At 49.8% G+C, this 22,569-nt stretch overlaps 1 protein-coding gene across 13 annotated transcripts in view; it reads right to left on the bottom strand.

Annotated features, from left to right (window-relative positions):
- si:ch211-278a6.1 (SRC kinase signaling inhibitor 1) overlaps nt 1-22,569 on the bottom strand; it is a 104,572-nt gene that overhangs the window by 51,862 nt on the left and 30,141 nt on the right. For 10 of the 13 annotated variants that reach the window (XM_048991754.1, XM_048991761.1, XM_048991749.1 and 7 more), the window contains exons 2-3: nt 3,069-3,098; nt 1,650-1,945 (exon numbers count right to left, since the gene is read on the bottom strand). In XM_048991754.1, coding sequence (XP_048847711.1) covers nt 1,650-1,945; nt 3,069-3,098 — 326 coding nt within the window. Of the gene's footprint in view, nt 1-305; nt 778-1,649; nt 1,946-3,068; nt 3,099-22,569 lie in introns of those variants that run through there. The other 3 variants (XM_048991760.1, XM_048991759.1, XM_048991756.1) reach the window with 2 other exon arrangements.

Below are 22,569 nucleotides of genomic sequence, written 5' to 3'. Positions count from 1 at the left end.
CCCGACGTGTTCAGCACTGCCGAGCATCCGAGCCCCCCCTACCCCCCCGGGGGGACGGGAGCGTGTGGCGAGAGCAGGGAGAGACAGAGCAGCATGGTACCTGACCCGCATGCCAAGCAAGCGACAATCCCCGCCCTCCCTCTCCATCTCTCTCTCCCCCTGTAACGGTTCTGCATCCCCCGATTCACTCACCCACCCTCCCGCAGCTGATCCTGCACCAGGGGACGCAAGACAGCTGTAGCAGCAGAAAACGCGGGAAAAGGCATGCAAAAAACGCCAGGCTGGGTTATGGGGGCGCGTCTCACCTTCCGTCCACATGTCCCAGAACTCCCCCATGGACACTCCTCCCGCTACGGCGCCGTCCGCATGCGGCTCCTCTCGCGAGCCTATTGCACGTGCAGCAGCGTCGCCTGCACCGGTCCTGCGCTGGAAGCTTCCGGCAAATGCGTTCAGAAATCCCCCCTTGCCGACGAAGGAGCGCACCACGCTGTCGCTAATTAACTAGCTAGCTGACTGGTTCATCCGGTCCCGGCTCCTCCCCACCCCGGTCTCGCTCCCTCCTCCTCCTCCCTCCATTCCCGCCGAGCGCAATGCCGCCGCGGCGGTGACACAGGATTCCGCCGGTCGCAGTGCTTTCACCTTGCTGCAGGTTCTCTGTTGCTTGGACTCACGACTGTCTCTTCCTTCTACATCTGTTTGCCTCTCTCTCTCTCCCTCACTCTCTCTCTCTGTCTCTCTCTCTATCTCTCTCTCTCTCTCCTTTGGTTCTATTCCTCCCCCTTCCAGCCTGACCTTTGCAATATGATATCGCGGCTCTCCTTATAAGGGAAGTGTTGCCGTGACAACCGCGGACTCCACCTGTCTCTCACTCTTGCTCCCCGCCCCGCTCGCTCCCTCACCCGGCACTTTAGTACGACAATGGTGGCTCGTCCATGCAGAGCGAGGGAGTGAGAGAGAGAGACAGAGAGAGATAGAGAGGGAGAAAGAGATGAATGGGTGACAGACCGTAAGTGGAGAGGAAGAAATAAAAATCATAGTCCATGCACAGCAGTTAAGAGCGAAAGGTTAAATTTGCTCAGGGGAGCGAAATGCGGAATGTCCACTGCTCCCAAAGGAGCGCAGGGGAGGTGCTGGGAGCCCCACGCTGGGGCCTGCCGCACCTCCTCCTCCGGAGCATCCAGCAGAGGCACTGCATGGAGGTGGGCACGTCGAGTGGGATGTGGGGCGCCGGCAGAGCCCGGGGCTGGAGACACAGTCAGGTACGAAGGCCCCCCCCCCTTCCATTTATCCTCCCTTCATTCAGTGAATCGTGAGGTCATACACCACAAGACCTTATCAACCAAGCCAGTTTACCGTCCCGGCTGCCAGGTAAAGACTGAAACTTGGCATCGGTTTGGAAGGGTGAATAAATAAAGTATGACTTTTAGACAGCCTCTCTGTTTCCAATATTGGGGGGGGGGGGGGGGGGGACCAAGGGAAAAACCACAGCTAGGTCATAGTGACTAACCATTGGCTAAGGTGGGATTTGTAAAACCTCATTTTTTAAATTATTCTGAGAGGAATGACCAGGGAATGGTGTGAATTATTTCGGGTTCTGGAGTTTCACGGCTCAGGATGTGACAAGGGCGGGGGGGCGGGGGTGCGCTCACCTGCTCGCGGATGCGGTCTGGCGCCCCCCGCATGCTGCCGTGGGAGGGCGAGGGCGAGGGCGGGTACTTGTTCTTGAGGTGGTCCATGAAGGCGTCGCGCTTGCGCTCCATGTCGGCCTTGGGCAGCCCGGTGAGGGCCTCCAGGCTCTGCGCGGCGATGACCGTGTGCCGGTGCTCCGAGGTGTGCACCAGGCCCACGTTGGAGAAGCGCCGCGCGCCATTCGCCAGCGTGCGGTACTCGCGCGGGTACTCCGCGTCATCCGTGGAGATCATGTGACCGCCGCCACGCTCCGCATCTGTGGAGAGGGGGAATCCGGGGACGGCCGGGGGTGGGGTGGGGGGGGGGGGGTGGGGGGGGGGGGCAAAAAGAACAGGAAGGTAGAATTTTAAACTTCTATTTAGTATCAGATTGTGAAGAAGAAACATGTTGAGGTTGTACATGATATTATTATTATTATTATTATTATTATTATTATTATTATTATTATTATTAATAATAGTGGGGCTACAGGAAGCTGGTGCACTTTCATAGGGCTGTACGTTTTATTTTTTTATGGGTCCGGTGGGGAAGCAGCCGACCAGCTACAGGCATGAGAGAAGAGGAGGCCCTGGGGCTGAGGAGAGCGGAGACGCCCTCGCCTGACCATCTCCCGCCATCGCCGCCCCTTTAGCCCACCCCTTGACAGAACCTACTTGACTGGGGGGGGCACACAAAGACATGGCTTGGCCTGAAAAATTCTAACTTTAAATTCCAAATGTGTATTTCAACCTGTTATCAAAGGGCCCTATTACGCTCACTTTCAGCGCTCATGATGTTATTTTTGGGTGCTACTTGAATAGATTTACATGCTTCAGTGTTCCGAAAACACAACATTTTTCTCATACTGCAGATCTCTATTTACACTGTATATGTCTCTGTTAGAGCTATAAGCACCACCCCTGATGAACTCAATGTGCTCTGATTGGTCAGGTTGCCCTGCACCTTCTGCCCGTCTCGTAGTCTGCAGACAGATCCTTGCAGGTGGGCGGCCAATAAGGATTCTCGTATGAGGTGACCTCACCATGTCACGGATGTAAGGGCTAAAATTTCAACCAGGCGTTTCAGGCAGATTAGAGAAGAGTGGAACCTGTGGTGAGAGTTAGGTGCATACATTGTGCTTTAACACTTAACATAGCGGAAAAGGCTATATAATACACTAAAGAAAATGGAAAATTCGGAAGAGCATTATAGGGCTTTTAACAAACTTTTGATTTTGTGGTCATCTTTCATGCTATGCTCTGCGACCAGAGTTTCTCTTGAGCTCCCTCTAATGTTTGGGTCCTGAAGCACATCCCTGTCTAATAACCATGCGCCATATAGGGGGGGGTTGGACGGGTGCAGGATCGAGGCTTAAAGCAAATCGACCCTCCTGGGGTTACCTTGCTTCGGGAAACAGGCCGCAGCATCAGCTGGAAAGGAAAACAGGCATACAGTTAATCACACTGTGGCAGGCGTTAGATGCATGGTTTGAGAATGCAGGTGGTCAACCCATCGAGGTGCCACATCTGTCTGGCAGGTGAAGATAGAAACAGTCAGGATTTGGTTAAAAATAATAAACGAAAAAGCAGATGGAAGTGAAAAGCAAGCGGCGTGGAGCACCGAGGCAGCAAGAGGGGGAAGGCGGAGCCTCAACAGCGATGAAACACAAGAGCAGACTGTCTGCCCGCCCTCCCCTTGTGGATCAGTGACCAGTGCGCCCCCTGGTGTCAAAGCCGACATATAGCTGCTGCGAGCCATAGAGGATGGCTGGGAGCTGTCACCATCAGCGAGTGTCTGGAATCCGGCGTGTGAGCGTGTGTGAGGGGGGCACACAGTGAATCGCCCTCAGGCCAGGCCTGCAGCACTGCCCTCCCCCCATCAGGGCTGGTGAGTGTGACACCACCGTCAATTAGAGTTTCAGAGGAGTAGGAGCGTGGGAGACCGGCTACAGAACGACTGGGTCACGTCTGATGTCCTCTGACAAAGAGGTATGTTCCTTCAACATTACCGCTTTTAAAGTGTCATTAATTTATGAAAGCCCAGCATTAAAATCCACTAATAGGTTAAAGTGAGAGAGCATGAGGGCAGCTGCTCTGTTTAAATGCACTGGCTTTCATTACGGAAAAAGTTCAGATATCTTTTGGCCCGCAATCCTGCTCTGGATTAAAGGTCTGGATCATGACGACACGACCTACTGTCCAAGAGTCGCAAAACCACTCACTTGGGGGGGGGTGGTTAAAATTAAACATGGAGCGTAGCCGGTTCAGGGCAGTCCCCCAGTGAGCCCCTTCAAGGGTGAAATCAATGTTAAATCTCGCACAGATGAAATGTTATGCTCATAGAACAAGATTACATTATAAATAAATTGACATCAGATTGCACAGGGCAGAAAAAAGCCCTTGAAAGCATGTTGTTTTACACGTATGACCCTCCTTTCACATGCCTTCCACACGTTATGCATTATGTCCCCAAAGCTAGTCATGCACTGTAGAAAGAGATGCGTGTGACTGGAGCGCATATCCTCCAATCAGAGACAGGCTCCTGAGCCAACAGTAAGCCAATGGGGAGGCAGGCCACAGCGGCGAGACAGGTCAGCCCCCAGGACAGGCCGGTGCAGGCAGAAGCAAGAGGAGCAGTGCTGGGCATTTCAGGTGCAGAAAGTCAGAATCCAGACCAAGATTTTGTTTTTACCAACCAGCTGAGCATAGAGTCACAATCACAGAGTACTCAACTGGGTGGTAGAAACAAAATCCTGGTCTGGATTCAGCGAAACAAAGTACTGCGATCTACAGTCATTTAAGACAGAGTCTAGCTGCTGTCTCTACATGTGCTACCATACGTGTCTATTTCCCCTCCCCACACAAACAGACCAACATATCGCCATCCAGGAAACATTATAAGTGGTTTAAATGCAAATAGCACAACTTGTAACGTATGTCACCACCTATTAATAGAATCCTCTGCTTAACTTGTGTACCACCTCCTTGGTGTCTATTCTCATATCTCCATTTTGATACAAGTTATGGTCTTCACTGGGGCTGTGAAAGGAAGAGACATTGACGAAAGTTCATCATATGGAAGTACGGTGACAATAAGGCCTCTTATCTTATCTTACAGTCAGTTAGAAAAGAGGCATGATGAGGATTAGTCAGCCAGCCGCATAATCAGATTTTTATTCATTTGCACCAATGCTTTGGTTTTCTATTCGAAACTCGCAAGCGCCGCTTTTCCAGTTCATTATTACTGTAAGTATAGATAGTCTACCAGCTGCTAGCTTGCTAGCCTGTGGGTCAGCCAGGTCCATAGCTAAGCAGCTATGAAAACCTCACAGACTACTGACGAGGCGATTGGTTAAGGTGAGTCAGTTTTGTCTTCTCGATGCCCAAAGTCCGAGGATCGTCCGTTCCCCTTGAAGAGATCTAACAGCCTTCTGTAATTAACTGGGGTCTGCTTCCCCTACTTTTGTCTGCCCCTCCCCCCCACCCCCAAAACTTCATCACGGTTACCAACCCTACCCACCTTAAAAGAATTCTAAACAGCCGGCTTGGTATTCAGCGATGTAACACTTCGAAACTGACAGCCGCCCACAAACCTTGTCTAAAAGAAGTGGCCCCGCCCACCACTGGCCCCACCCACAAACCCAACCAAAACAGAGACCCCGCCCACAAATCGCACTAAAACGCATAGGCCCCACCCACCACTGGCCCCACCCACAAACCCAACCAAAACAGAGACCCCGCCCACAAATCACACTAAAACGCATAGGCCCTGCCCACCACTGGCCCCAAAGCCTCGTTTGTTCCCTGACTAATGAAACGTCACCTTGAAGCTCATTCTCGGGGAGCTGTGCTCCCAGCACGTCAAGGGGAGGGTTGTTATTCACTGTAACACTACGGAATATAAATGCTCTTTGTGTGTCCACCATTACCGGGGAGAAATGGAGACAAAGCCCTTTAGTTCTGCCGGATATTTACTAAACCCACTTTTTTACATGCACAACGGTGGATTTCTATGGAGATTTGAGGTAGTGGACCGTATTTCTTAATGCCTCTGGTGCCCCCCTGCCACCGGCGTGGGGGCAAAGTAGAATGACACGGAGATGCCAAAAGCACAAATGGCTCTGAACGGTAATTAGGCTGGTCCGGTTCCGGGGGGGGGGGCGCAGGTAGCCTGAACCCTGCAGTTTTCGCGGTGGCTGGGCGTCCGCAGGAGCCCGAATACGGCGCTAAACCGCCACTCTAGATCCTTCCAACCCGCGGTTTTCAAATACTCCCCACTGGCCTCCCTCCGTTTCCCAGGGCAACCGGGCTGACAAATGTGCCATCAGCCGCCTGTTACCTGGCTCAATAGATATGCGGCAAATCAATCTTTCCAGCCCCCCCACCCCTTTCCCCGCCGTCGCAGTCGGTGCCCCCTGGGGCCTGTGGCCAAAGAATTATTACCTCTCAATCACGCCAAACAGTTCTGGTTGCCACAGCACCAGATCACATGCCTGGTATCGTACCGAGAGCCAACAGTGCCGAGAGCCGCCTGTACAGTCAGCGCGAGGAACAGAATGTAGCGGCCCGGCACATCCACAGAAAGATCTGGAAGTGCTCAGAAGACATAACAGCCTTCCAGACCCAGACCATCTGAAGCCACCTGGTGGCGAATGAAGAGCCACCACTACTTCCCGAGCTTCGACGATCCTGCTCGCTGCCACCTGTTTCCAAACCGCCTCGCACCGCGGCGGAGGGGAGGGAGCAGGTGAGATGCTACGCTGTCACGGCTCCCCCCGCTGAGCCACTGACAGCTCAGTCCCCCCCCCTGCTAGTACTGAACTGCTGTGCTGTCGTGTCAGAGCGCCCCCTGCTGTGAGCTGGAAAACAAGCGCATGCACCCTCCGAGCGACTAAATATCAACCTTCACACGCTTCACGCCTGACAGAAAACGGCACCAGGACATCAAGCAAACACATGTACATATCATAATTCAGGAGTGAATAGTCATGAAAAGATTATATAAAGATTCAGTCACTTATATCCTCTTCTACTTAATGTATAATTGATAACTACTCATCTATTGTTGCTTTCTTTATGCAAAAACTGCAGAAACACAAACGACAGCTGGATGCTATTTACAGAGGTGCATATAAGAAACATGAGCGTAGATTTCACCTTACAGATCTGAGTACCAGCAACTTCTAGAACAAGGCACACAAAATTTCCACATACTTAAGATGAAAAACCCTTCTGGAGTTCCATACTAGAGAGCAGAATGCCCAGTTGTTCCTGTACTGGCCCAAATACTGACATACACACATTTTTAAATAAAAAATTCTTTCAAATTTTCAAAAATGGGTGCGAGGGGGGGGGGGGTGCGCAATATGGAAGCAAACAGTGAACAACACTGTGCTCCAGTGAAATAAAGGCAGGGATGTGGTCACGCTTAAATTCGAGTTCTGGTGTCACAGAGACGCTGATGTTCTGAGATGATAGCAAGCAGTTTCGCTGGGGAGGGGAATGAAGATGTGAGTCACGGCAAGCAGGTGGAAAAAGAAAGAATTCAATTCAGGGGAGGGGCCATAGGGGCACTGGCCCCAGCTGAATGCTGACGAGCCCCCAGGAGTGGCCCCTCTCGTCACTCACCGAGATTCAAAACATTTCATTGGCTAATGGTAAAGCTGGTCCCTCTTGTGCTTTCCGCATTAAAATCCCAGAATGGCCCCCGCTTCCATCCCTCTCAGCATGAATCTGCGGCAGAGCTGGGGAGGAGAAATGTGCCGCCATGTTCAGTTGAATCTGCAACCTCTGACAGATACGGCAGACAGCGGCCGGCTCAGAAGCGATGGGAGCATCCGTCAAGGGAGACGAGCCGTTGATTTCTGGTAGGATTATCCTGGCTGCTAGGAGAATCACATCCGGGAACCTTGAAATAGCACGAGCGGACGGCCGTAGCACAAAGCACAGGGAGCTACACTGACATTTTATTACTTTAGCAGACGGTTTTAGCCAAAGCTAAACATTTTTTTTCTTTTTAGAAAGTGGGGTCAAACAGTCCCCGGAGCAACTAGGGATTAACGGTCTTGCCCAGGGGCCCGACAGCGAAATCGCTATGCCAACCCGGAGATGTGATCACAGACACGCCATCCTAAGTCGCTGTGCCACATACCGCACCCACAAGTAGCATCACGACACGGCACAGAGAACGGGGGAAGTGAGAGTTTCCCACAGCGGCTGAAAGCGGCTGTTTCACTCAGGGCACAGTGAGACGTGTGGAGAATTCGCCGGTGTGTTTTACAAAGAAGGCCCGCAAAACAAACCACGGCATTAAGAGCAAAAAAGCCTCACAATTTTAAAGCAATGCAATGGGGAGGGGTGGGGGTCTGGGGAATGTTTAGACAGAATGAACTTAGCATTAAAAATACATACAAAAAAAATGAGGTGAGGACCACTTTAACAATCCACTCGATCTGCATGATTGAATATTCATAGACAGACAATGAGAAGAAGGCAACTAGCCAGGGTGTGAGTGTCAGGGGAGGGGGAGGGGGGACTATGAATATTACGACAATTAGCGAAGTCGTTTATACAACGGCCGGGGGACAGGTTATAGGGTTACTGATGTCTAGGGCCCAGTCCTGTGAGAACTGGAAGGCAAGTGGATTTTCCTCTTCACAGACTGGATGGCGCCCCTCACACCTGAGTCATTCGTAAAGGGCAACGTTTCCCACCAGATCGCAGGTGAAAGGCAGCATGACGATTTGACCAGTTTTCAGAGGATACAGTGAATTAGAGCTGACAGAGATAAAGAAATGATGTAGCATCTCGAGGACCCACAGACAGCCCACGTTTTTGCTACCTCCCAGCTCCCGGTGTGGACTATCTGAGAGGGAGCTCAAGGGGAGCAAAAACACAGACCGGCTGCGGGGGCCACTTTGAGTCTGGACCTTCTTCCAAGAAGCACAGGGCACGAGGTTAGATGGGATAAAGGTGCAGTCTGCACAAAGCCTACACACTACCACAGATTAAGGGCAATTTAGAGACACGGATTCGCTTAATCACGGCGGGAGGAAGTAGGAGTACGAGGCGCAGGCCGACGGCCTGCGGAGAATATGCAAAGCACACAGACACAGATCTGACGCCGGCAACAAACCCACAACCCTGGAGGTACGAGGGCACAGTGATAATCATCTAATTATCTGCTCCCTCTGGCTTCAAACCAGTTACACCCAATTACATAAAGTAATAACAACCTGCACATCAACTTGAACATTTCGCTACGGTGCAAAGCGTACAGTCTGCACCAAACCACGATCAGCTGTCCACAGTTGTGTAACTGTTGTCCACAGTTACACAAACTGAGACTTTCTCTGCCAGACTCTCATCAATATGGTTTTTCAACAATGGTTCAAAAAGTTCAGGTTAAGAAAGTGCAAATCCGGACCAAGATTTTGCTCCAACCAACCAGTCACACATAAACAGTTATAGTCACAGAGTACTCAACTGGTTGGTTGAAACAAAACCTTGGTCTGGATTTGTACTTTCTGGACCTGAACCGGCCACTTTTTCCCCCAGCATATTCTGCTTGTATACTATATACATTTGTTTGCACTTTGCCTCATTTTACACTGTAAATTTCTTTGTGTACACTTCACATATCTTGCTTCTGTTTGCACAAGAATGTCACCCTGAGACCAGTAGAGTTATCTTATCACATCTAATTCGAGGTATCAAACAGCAATCCTCAAAGCAATTTCACTTTTTTCTGTTACATTATAGAGGACACTCACTCTAGCTCAGAATTCACGTGTCCTAGATTGGCTGATGAAAGGAATTCAATTATGATCTAAAGTGAGATTCTTTTATTTTGTTTAAACGAAACTTTTTTTTCCCCTACGCTGCAGCTATTTTTTTTAACTCCAAGAGAAATCTGTTGATGATGTTAACTTTTTGCAATTAGCAAATTCTGAATCTTAATCACGGTGCGGATCCCGCTGCTTCTAAAACATCGAAAATACATTCAGTTCAAATATTTGATTTAAAAGTGGAAATTGCGTTTTTCTGGTGGGAGTGTGTGATGTCAGGTGATGCAGGGCAAATACAGCCAGAGAGGCGTCACCTTAACTGCATGTTTTTGGACTGGGGGTGAAAACCGGTGCACCCAGAGGAAGCCGACCCAAACACTGACAGAACACACACACTCCACACACACACACTCCACACACACACACTCCACACACACACAAACCTTCCCTATCTTTGTGGGGATCCATTCATTTCTATGCACAAAACCTTAATCCCAACAATGACGACCTTAACCCCCACCCAGCTCTAACCCCCACCCAGCCCTAACCCCCACCCAGCTCTAACCCCCACCCAGCTCTAACCTTATCCATAAGTAACCAAACAAAATAGAAGTCTTTTGGCATTTTTAGTTTTTTTATTTAAAAAACAATGGTTCCCACAATGTCAAAATAACAGGTTTTTATCACACTGTGGGGGCATCAGGGCCCTATACTCCGAAGTGGGGTTACTGGCTTATCGGGGTTACTGGTCGGATTTAAGGTAGTCTGGGCAAAATGTAAGCGAACGAATATGAAGTCCATTTAAACTGTGGTACCTTAAATCCGACAAGTTACCCCGATAAGCCAGTAACCCCACTTCGGAGTACAGGCCACTGGTCTGTAATGCATGTCTGACCTCCCCCCACAAATTGCACAGCGTAGCGACCGCGGGTGCCACCTGAGGGATCAGAAAAGAGAGAAAATAGGGCGCCATGCCGAAGCAGTGTGTGTAGGACGGCCGATCGCCTCGGCGTCGTCACTCACGCCGTCGTGTCTAGGCGACTCCACTGCTTCTCACAGCGCCCGAGAAATAACCACCGCCGTCCTCCCAGCTGACTCTCCTCCAAATTAATTGCAGAAATTAAAATCCTTGACATCCTGTCAGCTTTGCAGCTTAGTTAATATAATCTGTCATCTCCCACCCCAAGCAGAAATGATTTCATTAATGATTTAAACCTAAAAATATGAGTATTTAGGTGACTGGTTCTAGCGATTATCAGAGCCGCCAACCTCCCCATAGTCATACCCACACATTCCTTATTTTACCACCCCCAGCTGTACAAAATAGCTGTCAAGGGGTTTCAGCATCACTGTTGTGAGCCTTTTTCATACCCAACATTTAAAGACCTTATTCAGATACGAGCACAAAAATCTGCATATTTTTAACTCCCTTTACTGGCATAACTAGGCTACCGAATTTTTTTGTTAAATCAACACCTGCCTGATGCCGAATGCGCTTTCAGTTCCCATTATGGCACCGTTCTGTATTCATACTATCATCTTAGGTCATTATTTACAGATACAAGGACAAATTTAATTGCCGTGCCTAAGACTTCAGACCAGACATCTTTGTTAAATCACTTCAGACGAATGGAAAACATTTGAATGGAGTCTCATTTCTGATTTGCTATTTAGATAGAACTGGAGCTTTTATTTCAGATTTACTAAGAATGTTTTCCAGTTTTGCAGTGACATTGTACGTTGCAGTGTTTTCCAGCTTTGCAGTGACATTGTGCCGGGAGCTAAAGGACATTGGCATTATAGGCAATTAGGATGTTTAAATTCGCACATTAAAAACAGCATGTCTGAAATACTCCTCTGTGACTGGAAGAATAAAACATATCTGGAAGGGGGGGGGGGTTACAGGCCTCTTGGGTGCAAGAACATCTCCATAACCACTTACCCAGTGCAGGGTTGGACTGAGCCTGGAAACTTCCCCACAAAACACAAGGTACGAGGCAGTGGACAGTCTGCACGAGATGCCAGTCTATTGTAAGGCACATGTTTAAAGCAAACAGTAATTTACTTCTTATTTACTTAGAGGATGCTTTTATACAGGGCCAGAGGTCCGTGGAGAATGTGGAGGGTTAGGGTCTTGAACCAACAACCTTCCTATCCTGTTTAGCCATACAGCGCCCTGCATGTTTTGGGAATACAGGACAGACCAGTGCAGGTAAAGCAGGGCTGGGAGGCTGCCACGTTCAAACGAAAAGGTCACTGACATCTAAACCAAATGGGATGAAAGGAGCATCGGCAGTGCGGTGGGAATATCACAGCTGCCAGAAGGCAATATCAATCAAAAGAAGAAATGACATAGGAAACAGTCGAGGCCCGATGTATGAGCCAAGAGCTGCCAAGCACAACACACACGAGGGTGCGAAATATATAAAAAAAATGTTGGTTTTATTACTGACGGAAAATGAAGTGCGCTGTTTAGTGTAAATGTATAGCTGATGAACAACATTAAAAGCTGGTTTTCAGGGGAATGAACTAAATGGTATTTAATATCAAGGGTGTCACCGATTCTGCTCTACAGACCCGAAGGTCTCTACTGCTGAAAGAGCGGCAAACATTAGGCCATTACAGCCTGCAGGAGAGACGAGAGAAGTTTAATTTTATAATAAAAGCTGTTATTGCCTGTGTTAAATCTAAGCATTAAGTAGCAGACCTTGGAAGACATTTTCCATCCTCTCTCTCTCTCTCTCTCTCTCTCTCTCTCTCTTCGTCTCATCACCTGCTCCCTCATAAATCTCCCTGAGCTCTGCACACAGGTAATCCCTGAGCTGATTTCCATATCTGCTGGTAAGGTGAATCGCTGGGGAACATTTGTGTCCAGCAGTGTTGACTGCTTCTCAGGCAGCAGAGATAGCAGAAGTCAGGAGAGAAGCAATGCAGAACGTTGGGGGAGGGCGGGCAATCGGACAGGCTTGGAGGTGAACTCTAGATGGAAGGGAAAGGATGGACAGAGATGCCTGTGCTCGGTCCTGTGCTCGGTCCAGGGTTCCTCACAGGATTTTCACAGGATTTTGTGTGGTTACTTATGGTTAAGGTTAGGGCTGGGTAGGGGTTTAGGTCGTAATTTTGGATTAGAGTTTTTCCCCATAGAAATGAGTGGAAAGTCCCTACAAAGATATAATTACAAACCTGTGTGTGTGTGTGTGTGTCAAAGGACAAAGGGGAGCATAATGGGATATGCTAAAGGGAGCGTTGCAGTGGAATTGCACTCATACTTGTGCAAAGTATGAATCATTCCATTTTTCATTTCATTCTGCATTTCATTTTATTGCATTTGAAGCGCATCTATCGCTGACAGTCCATCCCGTAATCTGGATTGAGATCAGGAGCTTTGAATCTATAGGAATTAAGCCCAGCTTCTCCACCCACCCAGAGCCCCGTCAGCAGGCAGCAGAGCAGGACAGCAAACACACAGCAATGCCGCCCATAACGTCATCGCGATCGATGACTCCACCGGTTTGGCCCTGCTCAGATGCGTCGGGGGGCTGCAGATGCCTGTAAGAATAATCTGCAATATCGCGCCACAGGCGTCGCAGTGCCGCATGCAAGCAAGGACGCAGGAACGGCGCATGTCTGTCCATTGCAGCCTGGCTCTGGCACAAGGCATGCTTCCGACTGGTAACCATTCGCTGTTCACCCAGCACACGAAGACTTTATCTAGGCAGCCGAGAAGAGAGGAAGAGCGGCCCACATGTCACAGCGTCTGCTTTGCCGGAGCCCTGGCGGGCGTCTGCTATCTCCAAAATGCACTTCCACACGTGTCTCTTCGTGTGTGTGTGGCGTTTGTGTGCTTGATCTCCCAGTGAACCACGCATACATTTGACAAGCCGGTTTACAATCTGGTGGGGGTTCATCTCACCCCAGCCTCATCTTCAGATCTCTGGATCTGGCCTGCCCTTGGCCCCTGGTGAGCGTAACCAACACGCGAGACCCACAAAGAAACCCAAGGTCTGATCCACATCTACAGCAGCGCAAGATCAACCCAACCTGACAAAGGCAAAATGACACCCGTACGATGAGAGACCTCAGCTTGGATATACATCTTTTCTCTCCTTTCTCCTCCCACATGCTCTCGACACTCCTTTCTGAGATTTTTTTTTCTGTATTCGTCACCCTGTCGAAGTCTTTCCGTTCAGCCCAGTGCCGTTCTCTCTCCCGCGCTTCTCCGGGTCCGGACTCGCGCCGTGAGGCAGGTTTTGCGGCCAACGGAGAGGCGGGGTGTGGGTAGCTGGATGACTCATGGATGGGCCCGTAGGCCTGTAGAGAAGACAGCCGCCAGCTTGGCAGATGTACCCAGCGACGGCTTTGACATTTCACGCAATCCTCCGCTAGTGTGCTTCGTAGCAAAACAAAAGGGGGGTTGATTATCTCAGGGGATGCACACGCAAAGTATACAATTTAGATACAGCCATTATTCCAAATGCTTTGAGAGATACAAAGATTCCGGAATTCCCAGAATTCCTCCACACATACACCATGTGGTGGGATTCAAACCTTCAACCCCCAAACAGGAGCCAAATGAACGCAGGGCATTAGTGACACAAAGGAAAGGGAGTCACATTTGTACGCCAGGCTGCCCCTGATGTACACAGAGGACTCTGGAACTGGTGAGAATTATAGAACAGGAGGGAAAAAATCAATCAAGCAAGATTTGATTTCAGGATACCTGTCATGTTCTATCAAAGAATCCCATACAAGTTTTTTATGCACACGCATCCTCCCACAAAGGCACACTTGCAGAGGGACACGCAGCCCACCTCAGAGACTGCAGGGGTCCCCTGGAGGAAGATAAAAGTTTGCCGCTCTGTCCTTTAAAGCAGCAATGTTCTCCAGCTAGGAATCAGCCTGCTGTAACATTTATCACTCTGGGTCCCAGAGAAGGTGACATTTCATAAAGTTCCTCAAAGCATTTTGATGATTTTCCTCCTGCCAGGACCTTCATCCACGTGGGACGGTGCCCTTGATGAATTTTAGAATCCATATAAACGTTACCAACATACATCGCATACACAAAGGGGGGGAGGTAGCGGGTGGATTTTTTTGACATGAGGCTTTAGAGGCCGATAAGCTCTCAAAAACAGGCAAGACATGGGATCCTGCCCCAAACAAACCCATTTGTTTGAGCTGAGGACACAGGGCAGTCAAAGCTGACACTAAAAAGCAGATTTTTTTAAGCACAGGTGTGCTGTGCAGTTTTACACATACTGTATATATTATCTTATACATACTGTTCATATATTACATGTCTTGTGGTTTTGATTGCACCACTCACAAAGGTGCTAACTCAGTGTTATTGTGCTGTCATGTACAATGACAATTAAAACAAATTCATCTGGAGTCTTGAACATACAGCCATAAAGAGAGAGAACCCCGAGGCCCAATGATGTCTGGGCTAACGGCAGGCTGTAGGCTTGTAGATGGTTGAATGGGTAGACTTCTGTGTCCTGGGTGAGGGGAGCCCTCTGGTTCCTGCTCCTGGGTGCTTCCCCCTTTGGCCAGCAGGCAGCGCTGGCCATCTTGCCTTTCCTCTTCTCTGCCCTTCACCCCTGTGTGTTTTCACTGCATAGCTTAGGGGGTTGACTGCATGGTTTAGACATGGGTTCCCGGTCATGGGTTCAAGGCCAGCTGAAGCTCGTCTCACCTGTTATCTTGTTTTTGTCTCCTATTCTTTTCCGTTTTCCGTTTTGAGTTTTCCTGTTCTAGGTTTGTCTCCCCTGTGCTTTGGTTGTACTTTGTTTTCTTGTTTTTAGTGTAGTATCTCCTTGTTTCCTCAGTCTCAGGTCTTGTATGTTTCTTACTTCAATTTCTTACTTCTTACTCCATCGCCTGTGTTAAATGCCCATCTGTTGCTCACTGTCATGCACCTTGCGATTGGTTGATTTGTCATATGCTCTGTACCTGTCCATCCTCGTTAGTTCCAGTTATCTGTGTATTTTAGTGCTTCCCCTTGTTTTGTTCTTCGGTCACTCACTGTATTTGGTTCCTACGATAATGCTGCTCTGCTTGGCTTCCCTAGTCCTGCTCCCTAGTATAGTTATGTTGTTTTATTTTGAATTTCTTAGTCTGTGTTTCTTTTGCCTGTTTCAGTTTTGACCCCTCGTGGTCCTGTTATTTTGAGTCGTTCCCCAGTGGTGTTTGTTTAATTCAATAAACCCTCGTTTGGTCTCTGAGCCGCAAGTGGATCATCACCTCTTTTCCCTGCCTGCAGACGGGCAGATCACTACAGCTGAGCTCGTTCGCCATTCGCGTTCAGCATCGTTTCGCCATCAATCACGTCAATTGTCATGAACGCGGTCGATTCACCAGCTCCCACCACGACCTCGTGTTTCCGTCAAGAGCTTCCTTTAAGGAGCTCGGACGAGGAGAGCAGGCCGCCCCAGCACGAGTGTCACGACTTGACCTCACTGACTCACCGTCTTACGGCCTCACATGTTCTCCACCACCCTGCGGGCTGCTCCGCCAAAGCCGCCGCCCCCGCTCTCGTCCCTCCGGTCTCCTAAACAGCCAGCGGCAGCCGGCCACTAAATCACCTGAACATAAAGCCGTCGTAACCAGCAGCGGGCCGACACAGATATTAGCGTCGTAGCGTGTAAATCAGCAGCAGCCGTGCAATTTGACGGTAACAACGCCTCAGGATGATCGACTCCCCACATCTCTGCTGGCTTCTCCTGATCACTCTGCTCCAAGCACGTTCTCCTACATAATATAATTGCTGGAATAACACGGCATAACACCCCCAGTCATTTGACTTCTACCCAGGCATTACTCCCATTCACTGGTTCACATTCAGACAACCGGGCGGGTGGGGGGGACTAAACCATCTGTTTGAGGATTCAAGCTTAGAACAGCGAAACCAAAACAAGCGGCATGCAAACACTCAGCGGAAAGCGAGATGTTTCACTGATAATATGCAGGCCGAGAAAATACATCAGAGAAAAGACTCGACACGAAAAACAAGGTGCTGACAACGGAAAGGTTGTGAATTCAAAGACAGGGAGGCAACCATGAATTACAGCCTCACCCTGGACTATAAGGCACTTTGCCCGAAAGCCTCGGATAAATGAGTAGATCCAAGAATAGGAAAATAAACCTCTTTCATTTGAGGGTGGACACGTCTTGGACAATAGACTGCATTCCCACACCAGGAGCCTGTTTCACGAAGCAGGATTTCTTGCTTAGCCGGATAAGTTGTCAGATTTAAGTTAAAGTAGTCCGGGCTAAATAGACTTTACCTTCGTTCACTTACATTTACCCCAGACTACCTTAAATCCAACAAGTTATCCGGCTAAGCAAGAAACCCTGCTTCATGGACCAGGTCTCAGCTCTTCTGCTTACACTACAATCAAATGACAAAACAAATAAGCATGTGATGAGGGGCTGGGGAGGCAAACTGGAATAATTATCAAACAGAGAGGGTCACATTACCCCGTAGTTTCTTCCAGTCATCCCAAACGACTCTCTCCGTTGTACGAGAAGCGGGTTTCTCTGCCCGCAAGCTGCTCAGCACGTCTGTGAAAATAATTGTATTTATTCGAGACTCAGACTGTTCCCATCAGCAATCCGGAACATGGAAATTCACGTATTGGGGGGTGGGGGGGGGGGGGGGCTTTGGGCTGCCTGATGAATGGGACAGAGAAATGGCAGCACATGATAAAGCACCATGTGACAGGTACCCTGTGAAGCATAAAACTATACAGATTGCTGGGACATCAGAGCAGCTCAGCCCAGGAATGTGTCCAAAGAGTGTGGGCTTATTCCAGTGCTGTCGTCATGGGTTACAGCATCACAGACAGACACACACACACACACACACACACACACACACACGCATATACACACACAGACCTGTACTCATATCTTTGTCGGGACCATCCATTCCTTTCTAAGGGCACAACCCTAATCCCAGCAATGACAACCCTAACCCCCACCCAGCCCTAACCCTAACCCCCACCCAGCCCTAACCTTAACCATAAGCAAGCAAACAAAATACAAGACTTTTCACATTATTTCTTTTGATTGCAGTTACAGACTTTTTGTAAAATTAAAAGAGCTTCCCCTTGTGGTCCCCACAATGTGAAAATAGCAAGTAATGGTTCCCACAACGTCAAAATGATGGTTTTTATCACAGTGCAGAGACATCTGGTCCCCATAACGTAATATATACATAACCCAGCGCACCACACACACACACACACACACACACAGTATATAAACTTGTCTACTTTTATAGGGCTTTCAAAACACAGCAAAAAGGCGTCTAAAATCCCACGCATGTGCCGTTTCAGCATACAGGGAAAGGAACAGGCGAGTCTAATTCCACAGCAGCTACTTAATTGTCAAAGGCAATTAATTCCAACAGGAGAAAAAAGAAAATAAAGATTGACGGTGACTGTTACATGTATTCAGGCCTCTTCTAGCCACTGATAAAAACGCTCGACCATCTCAGTCAACTTGGTATTCCTGTTCAAGACAGAGCTCTGGGGCTGAAGGTAAATCCCATGCACCCCTCCCTGGAACAGTTACAGCTTTTGCAGCTTTTAATTTTTCCTGTGTCACTCAGCTCCCTGCCCACACAAAAAGAACAGAACCAGAATTTTAATACAGAATTACTGCTAAAATATTACTGCTAATTTTCCTAGTTTAACAGAAATATACTCCATTAGGAAAACATACTGCCAAAAACTACTTAAAGGTTTGTTTTGATAGTATGTTTTATTCATGCATTTGCTCTGGACCATGGTGATGTGCTACATGGTAATTCAAAAACTCTAATCCCTGAGAAGAGGTGAGTGAAGCTGGACTGTGTGTAGTAGATTTGTGAGCAGTCCAGCTACGGTTTTTTAATACTTTATGTTTTGGCTGGGTGATGCTGGAGGCCAAGAAGCGTAATCAGAGCGGCTCGCGGTACAGCGTGATAATCAGTGCGGTCAGAGGTGTCACGCTAAGTGCGCACGGAAAGCGCCTAATCGCATAAACATCCCGGCACGTCCAAGGTGCTCGCACGGTTAAATCGAGGTTAATAAATTGGTCGTGAAAATTCCAGGATCCAAGGCAGGAGGGCGGAGCCACACAGGACAGACTTAAGCATGAGAAATGTCTGGGCCGTCAAGCGCCTCACCGGAACGGTACTGAGAGTGGGGGGGGGGTTACTGCAGCACGAAGGTCCAAGCAAACTAAATGAGCTAAGGTAGAGCTAAGTCTTTACTAGGGGGGGTCAGATTTTAATATTAATGAATGAGAATGCACTATTTACAATACATAGGGTACATACTCATTTTGGGAGGGGCTAAAGCCTCTTTACCAATTGGTAAAATTTGCTTGTCACTGGAGCTGTACCCTCAAGGGTACATGTACCTTTCAAGGTACAGAGATGGACTTTGAGGAACATTTCTGTACCATTGATGGTACATGACTGTAGTTTGTACCTTGGGGATGTTCCTCAAATGGAAGCCCATTTCTGTACCTTAAAAGGTACCATTACCTACAGGTACAATTGGCAGACCCTGGAGGGTACAAACTGACACTCTTTTTTCTGACAGCCAGTCGAACCCGACATTGCATTCCGATGGATCCCAGACATCAGCGACCGGCACGGAGCAAAACTCCACAGGTGGCCGTCGTTGGTTGCGAGTAAGACGTCAAGTGGGAAAACCGTGCGGGCAGCGTCACCTTGAAGGGCGCTGTGTGCGAAAACCACGCGTGTGGGGGGGGGCGCAGCCACCAGCCACGCCTTGGGATTAGCTTAGCGGCTAATCGCTATTTGACGAAAGTGAGGGAACCCCTTCCCCATCTGTCAGGATGACACAATGGGGCACCGCACCCCCACTGAGACAAATAAGGCCGGGGAGAGCGATGGAACAGGAATGACAGGAGAACATAGCGATCTTTTAAGGTCAAGGACCATGAAAGGGTCCAAAATTCTTACAGGGAGGTCTATCTTGTCATTAGCCAATGATATGATTTGGATCGGGGAGTGACAGGAGTGGGGGCACTGCAGAGGCCAATCAGTTTTCAGCTGGGGCCAGTGTCCCTGTGGCCCCGCCCTTGTATCATCTCAAGTGCTAGCATTTAGCATCACCTACAGTAGGCAGCTCCAGTGCATTAAAGGTATGCGGAGATACATGTGGCGTGCTCGTCTCAGACATGGCCCCCACCCCATTGAACTGCAGCGGCCCGGTGTCACCCAAAGCCGAAGGCTTATTCTAGCACGCGAGGGATTTCCATGTATCACCAGCCCACACGTTTGCATCCATAATCAGCTTCCCTCTGGCTACAAGAGGATGGAACAGGTGTTCGAGAAAAAAAAATGAAGAAGTGGATTTCGCGAGACATCAGATTGTCAGCGGCGTCTCCTCGCTCTCGGGCTCGCGGAGGCGGGGCTTAGCTGTGAGAAAATTCCCCTGGGGAAATCGGAACTGAGAAGTCGATGATGCGAGGGTGGGGGGAGGGGGGTGATAATAAGGAGATTTGTAAACATGGGGGGAAAAAATAAATAAGTGGTACCGGGGAGAGTGAGAGGTCACAGACAGGGGCGAAAGCCCACCTGCTTATTCAAAAGCCTTCAGTCTCAGTCTCCGTCTTGTCAAGTCGCATATCTGCTGCTCAGCGATGCAGGCATAGAAATTCAGCGGCAGGCCGCGAGAGGGGGACAGAGACTGACAGAATGAGGGAACCGGCGAGAGGTGGGGGGGAGAGGGGGACAGAGACTGACAGAATGAGGGAATCGGCGAGAGGTGGGGGGGGAGAGGGGGACAGAGACTGACAGAATGAGGGAACCGGCGAGAGGTGGGGGGGGAGAGGGGGACAGAGACTGACAGAATGAGGGAACCGGTGAGAGGTGGGGGGGCGGGAGAGGGGGACAGAGACTGACAGAATGAGGGAACCGGCGAGAGGTGTGGGGGGAGAGGGGGACAGAGACTGACAGAATGAGGGAATCGGCGAGAGGTGGGGGGGCGGGAGAGGGGGACAGAGACTGACAGAATGAGGGAACCGGCGAGAGGTGGGGGGGAGAGGGGGACAGAGACTGACAGAATGAGGGAACCGGCGAGAGGTGGGGGGGGGGGGAGAGGGGGACAGAGACTGACAGAATGAGGGAACCGGCGAGAGGTGGGGGGGGAGAGGGGGACAGAGACTGACAGAATGAGGGAACCGGCGAGAGGTGGGGGGGGGGGAGAGGGGGACAGAGACTGACAGAATGAGGGAACCGGTGAGAGGTGGGGGGGAGAGGGGGACATAGACCGACAGAATGAGGGAACCGGCGAGAGGTGGGGGGGGGAGAGGGACAGAGACTGACAGAATGAGGGAATCGGCGAGAGGTGGGGGGGGAGAGGGACAGAGACTGACAGAATGAGGGAATCGGCGAGAGGTGGGGGGGAGAGGGGGACAGAGACTGAATATGGGAATAACGGGGGAAAAAGAGAGAGAGAGGCATCAGGCCCTGGCGAAAACAGGTAGGTGCTAGAATCGACGCGGTCGGGCTGGATGGGTGTGTGCTACCCACTGCCCCCACCCCGACACACACACATAGGCCCTGCCCCCTTCCTAGGGCCATTAGTCACCCAGAGTCCCGGCTACCTCCAGCGTGGCCTGTTTCTGTCTGCCGCCGCAGGCCTGCATCGCCGTCGCTGTAAAACACTCTCCCTTACTCAGCCTGTAAATTACACCTTCTTGCCCAAAATCCAAATCCCAGAAACATCAATTGGATATAAACTCTGTTCCAGTCACTCTTAACTACCAAACGTGCAGTGAACAAACATTCACAAAGGGTTTCGGATTTTATTTTTTAAAATTCAGACCGTGAAAGTGTAAATCCTTCCAGGAGGAAGTGCATTAGCCTCAGACACACACAGCTTAGAAAACCAGTCATATATTACCACCCATTTTCATTTCTGAAACTGCTTATTCCATTCCGGGTCACGGGTGGTCTGGAGCCTATCCAGGAGGTTATGGGCACAAGGCAGGGAACAACCCAGGAAGGGGCACACTCACACACTCTCACACCTACGAGCAATTTGACAACTCCGCTTCACCTCAGCGTCTTTTTGGACTCTAGGGGAAAACTGTAGAACCTGGAGGAAACCCCAGGATGACACAGGGAGAACATGCAAACTCCACACACATGAAACTCGGGTGGAGAAGTATGAGGCAATAGTGCCAAAAAATGCACCACCATGCCGCCCCACACACAAATACCGCATTCTCTTGATTTAGCACACTCCGTCATCCAAAGCGGCATACATTTCAGAACGCAAGGTCAGCTGTTCCTTGGAGAAACTGGGGGTCAAGGATCTTCCTCATGGGCCCAGTGGTGAATTGGTGATTTGGTGACGCCTTCAGATCACGAGTGCTACCCAAAGAGTGATAACCCTCAGGAAGAGCCTGACAGCAGCTGCGCTGCTTCTCCTGAAGGGATTTCACGAATGCATCACACCTTGCTTACATCCAGCTGCCTGGATTTTCAGCAGAAGTTCATCCAAAGCAGGCTGGTGGCCTTGGGAAGAGCAGGGCACCCCCCCCCTCCCCGGGCAGGATGGCAGCCCCTCGCATACAAACACAAACACACGCTAAGGACAGCTACCAAACCTCTTAGCCATATGCTTCATAAGCACAGGAATGGATCCAAACAAACATGGGGAGGGCATACGGAATCCACAGAGAGGTGGGGGAGCATCGGAACCCACAGCCCTGGAGGTGCAAGGCCACAGCGCCACCTACCGAGCCACCATGCCATTACACGCCCTAAAAATAGCTTTCGGGTGGTAAGTTCAGATTTATTTATAAACTGTTTATTTTATGTCACGGCTCCTGGAGAATCTTCTTTCCGGACGGTCACAGACTCCTTCATTCAGATTTAAAAGCGCAGATGGCTGAGTTTGGCCCTTAGCAGGTGCTGGGTCTCAGTGGGGGGGGGGGGGGGGGGGGTCAGCGGAGGCCAAGCTTTCTTAGTGACTCCTAGAAGTATGCCTCAGACACACACACACACACACACACGTAAACCTCTGTGGGCTCGAGTCACAGCATGTTTTTGCCTCTGCTGTCAGGAGATGGGGGCCAGAGACACA

The sequence above is a fragment of the Brienomyrus brachyistius genome, chromosome 22 (assembly GCF_023856365.1).
Source record: "Brienomyrus brachyistius isolate T26 chromosome 22, BBRACH_0.4, whole genome shotgun sequence".
Lineage (NCBI taxonomy): Eukaryota > Metazoa > Chordata > Actinopteri > Osteoglossiformes > Mormyridae > Brienomyrus > Brienomyrus brachyistius.
Note: the sequence above shows the minus strand (reverse complement) of the source record. Positions and strands in the feature narration are given on the sequence as shown.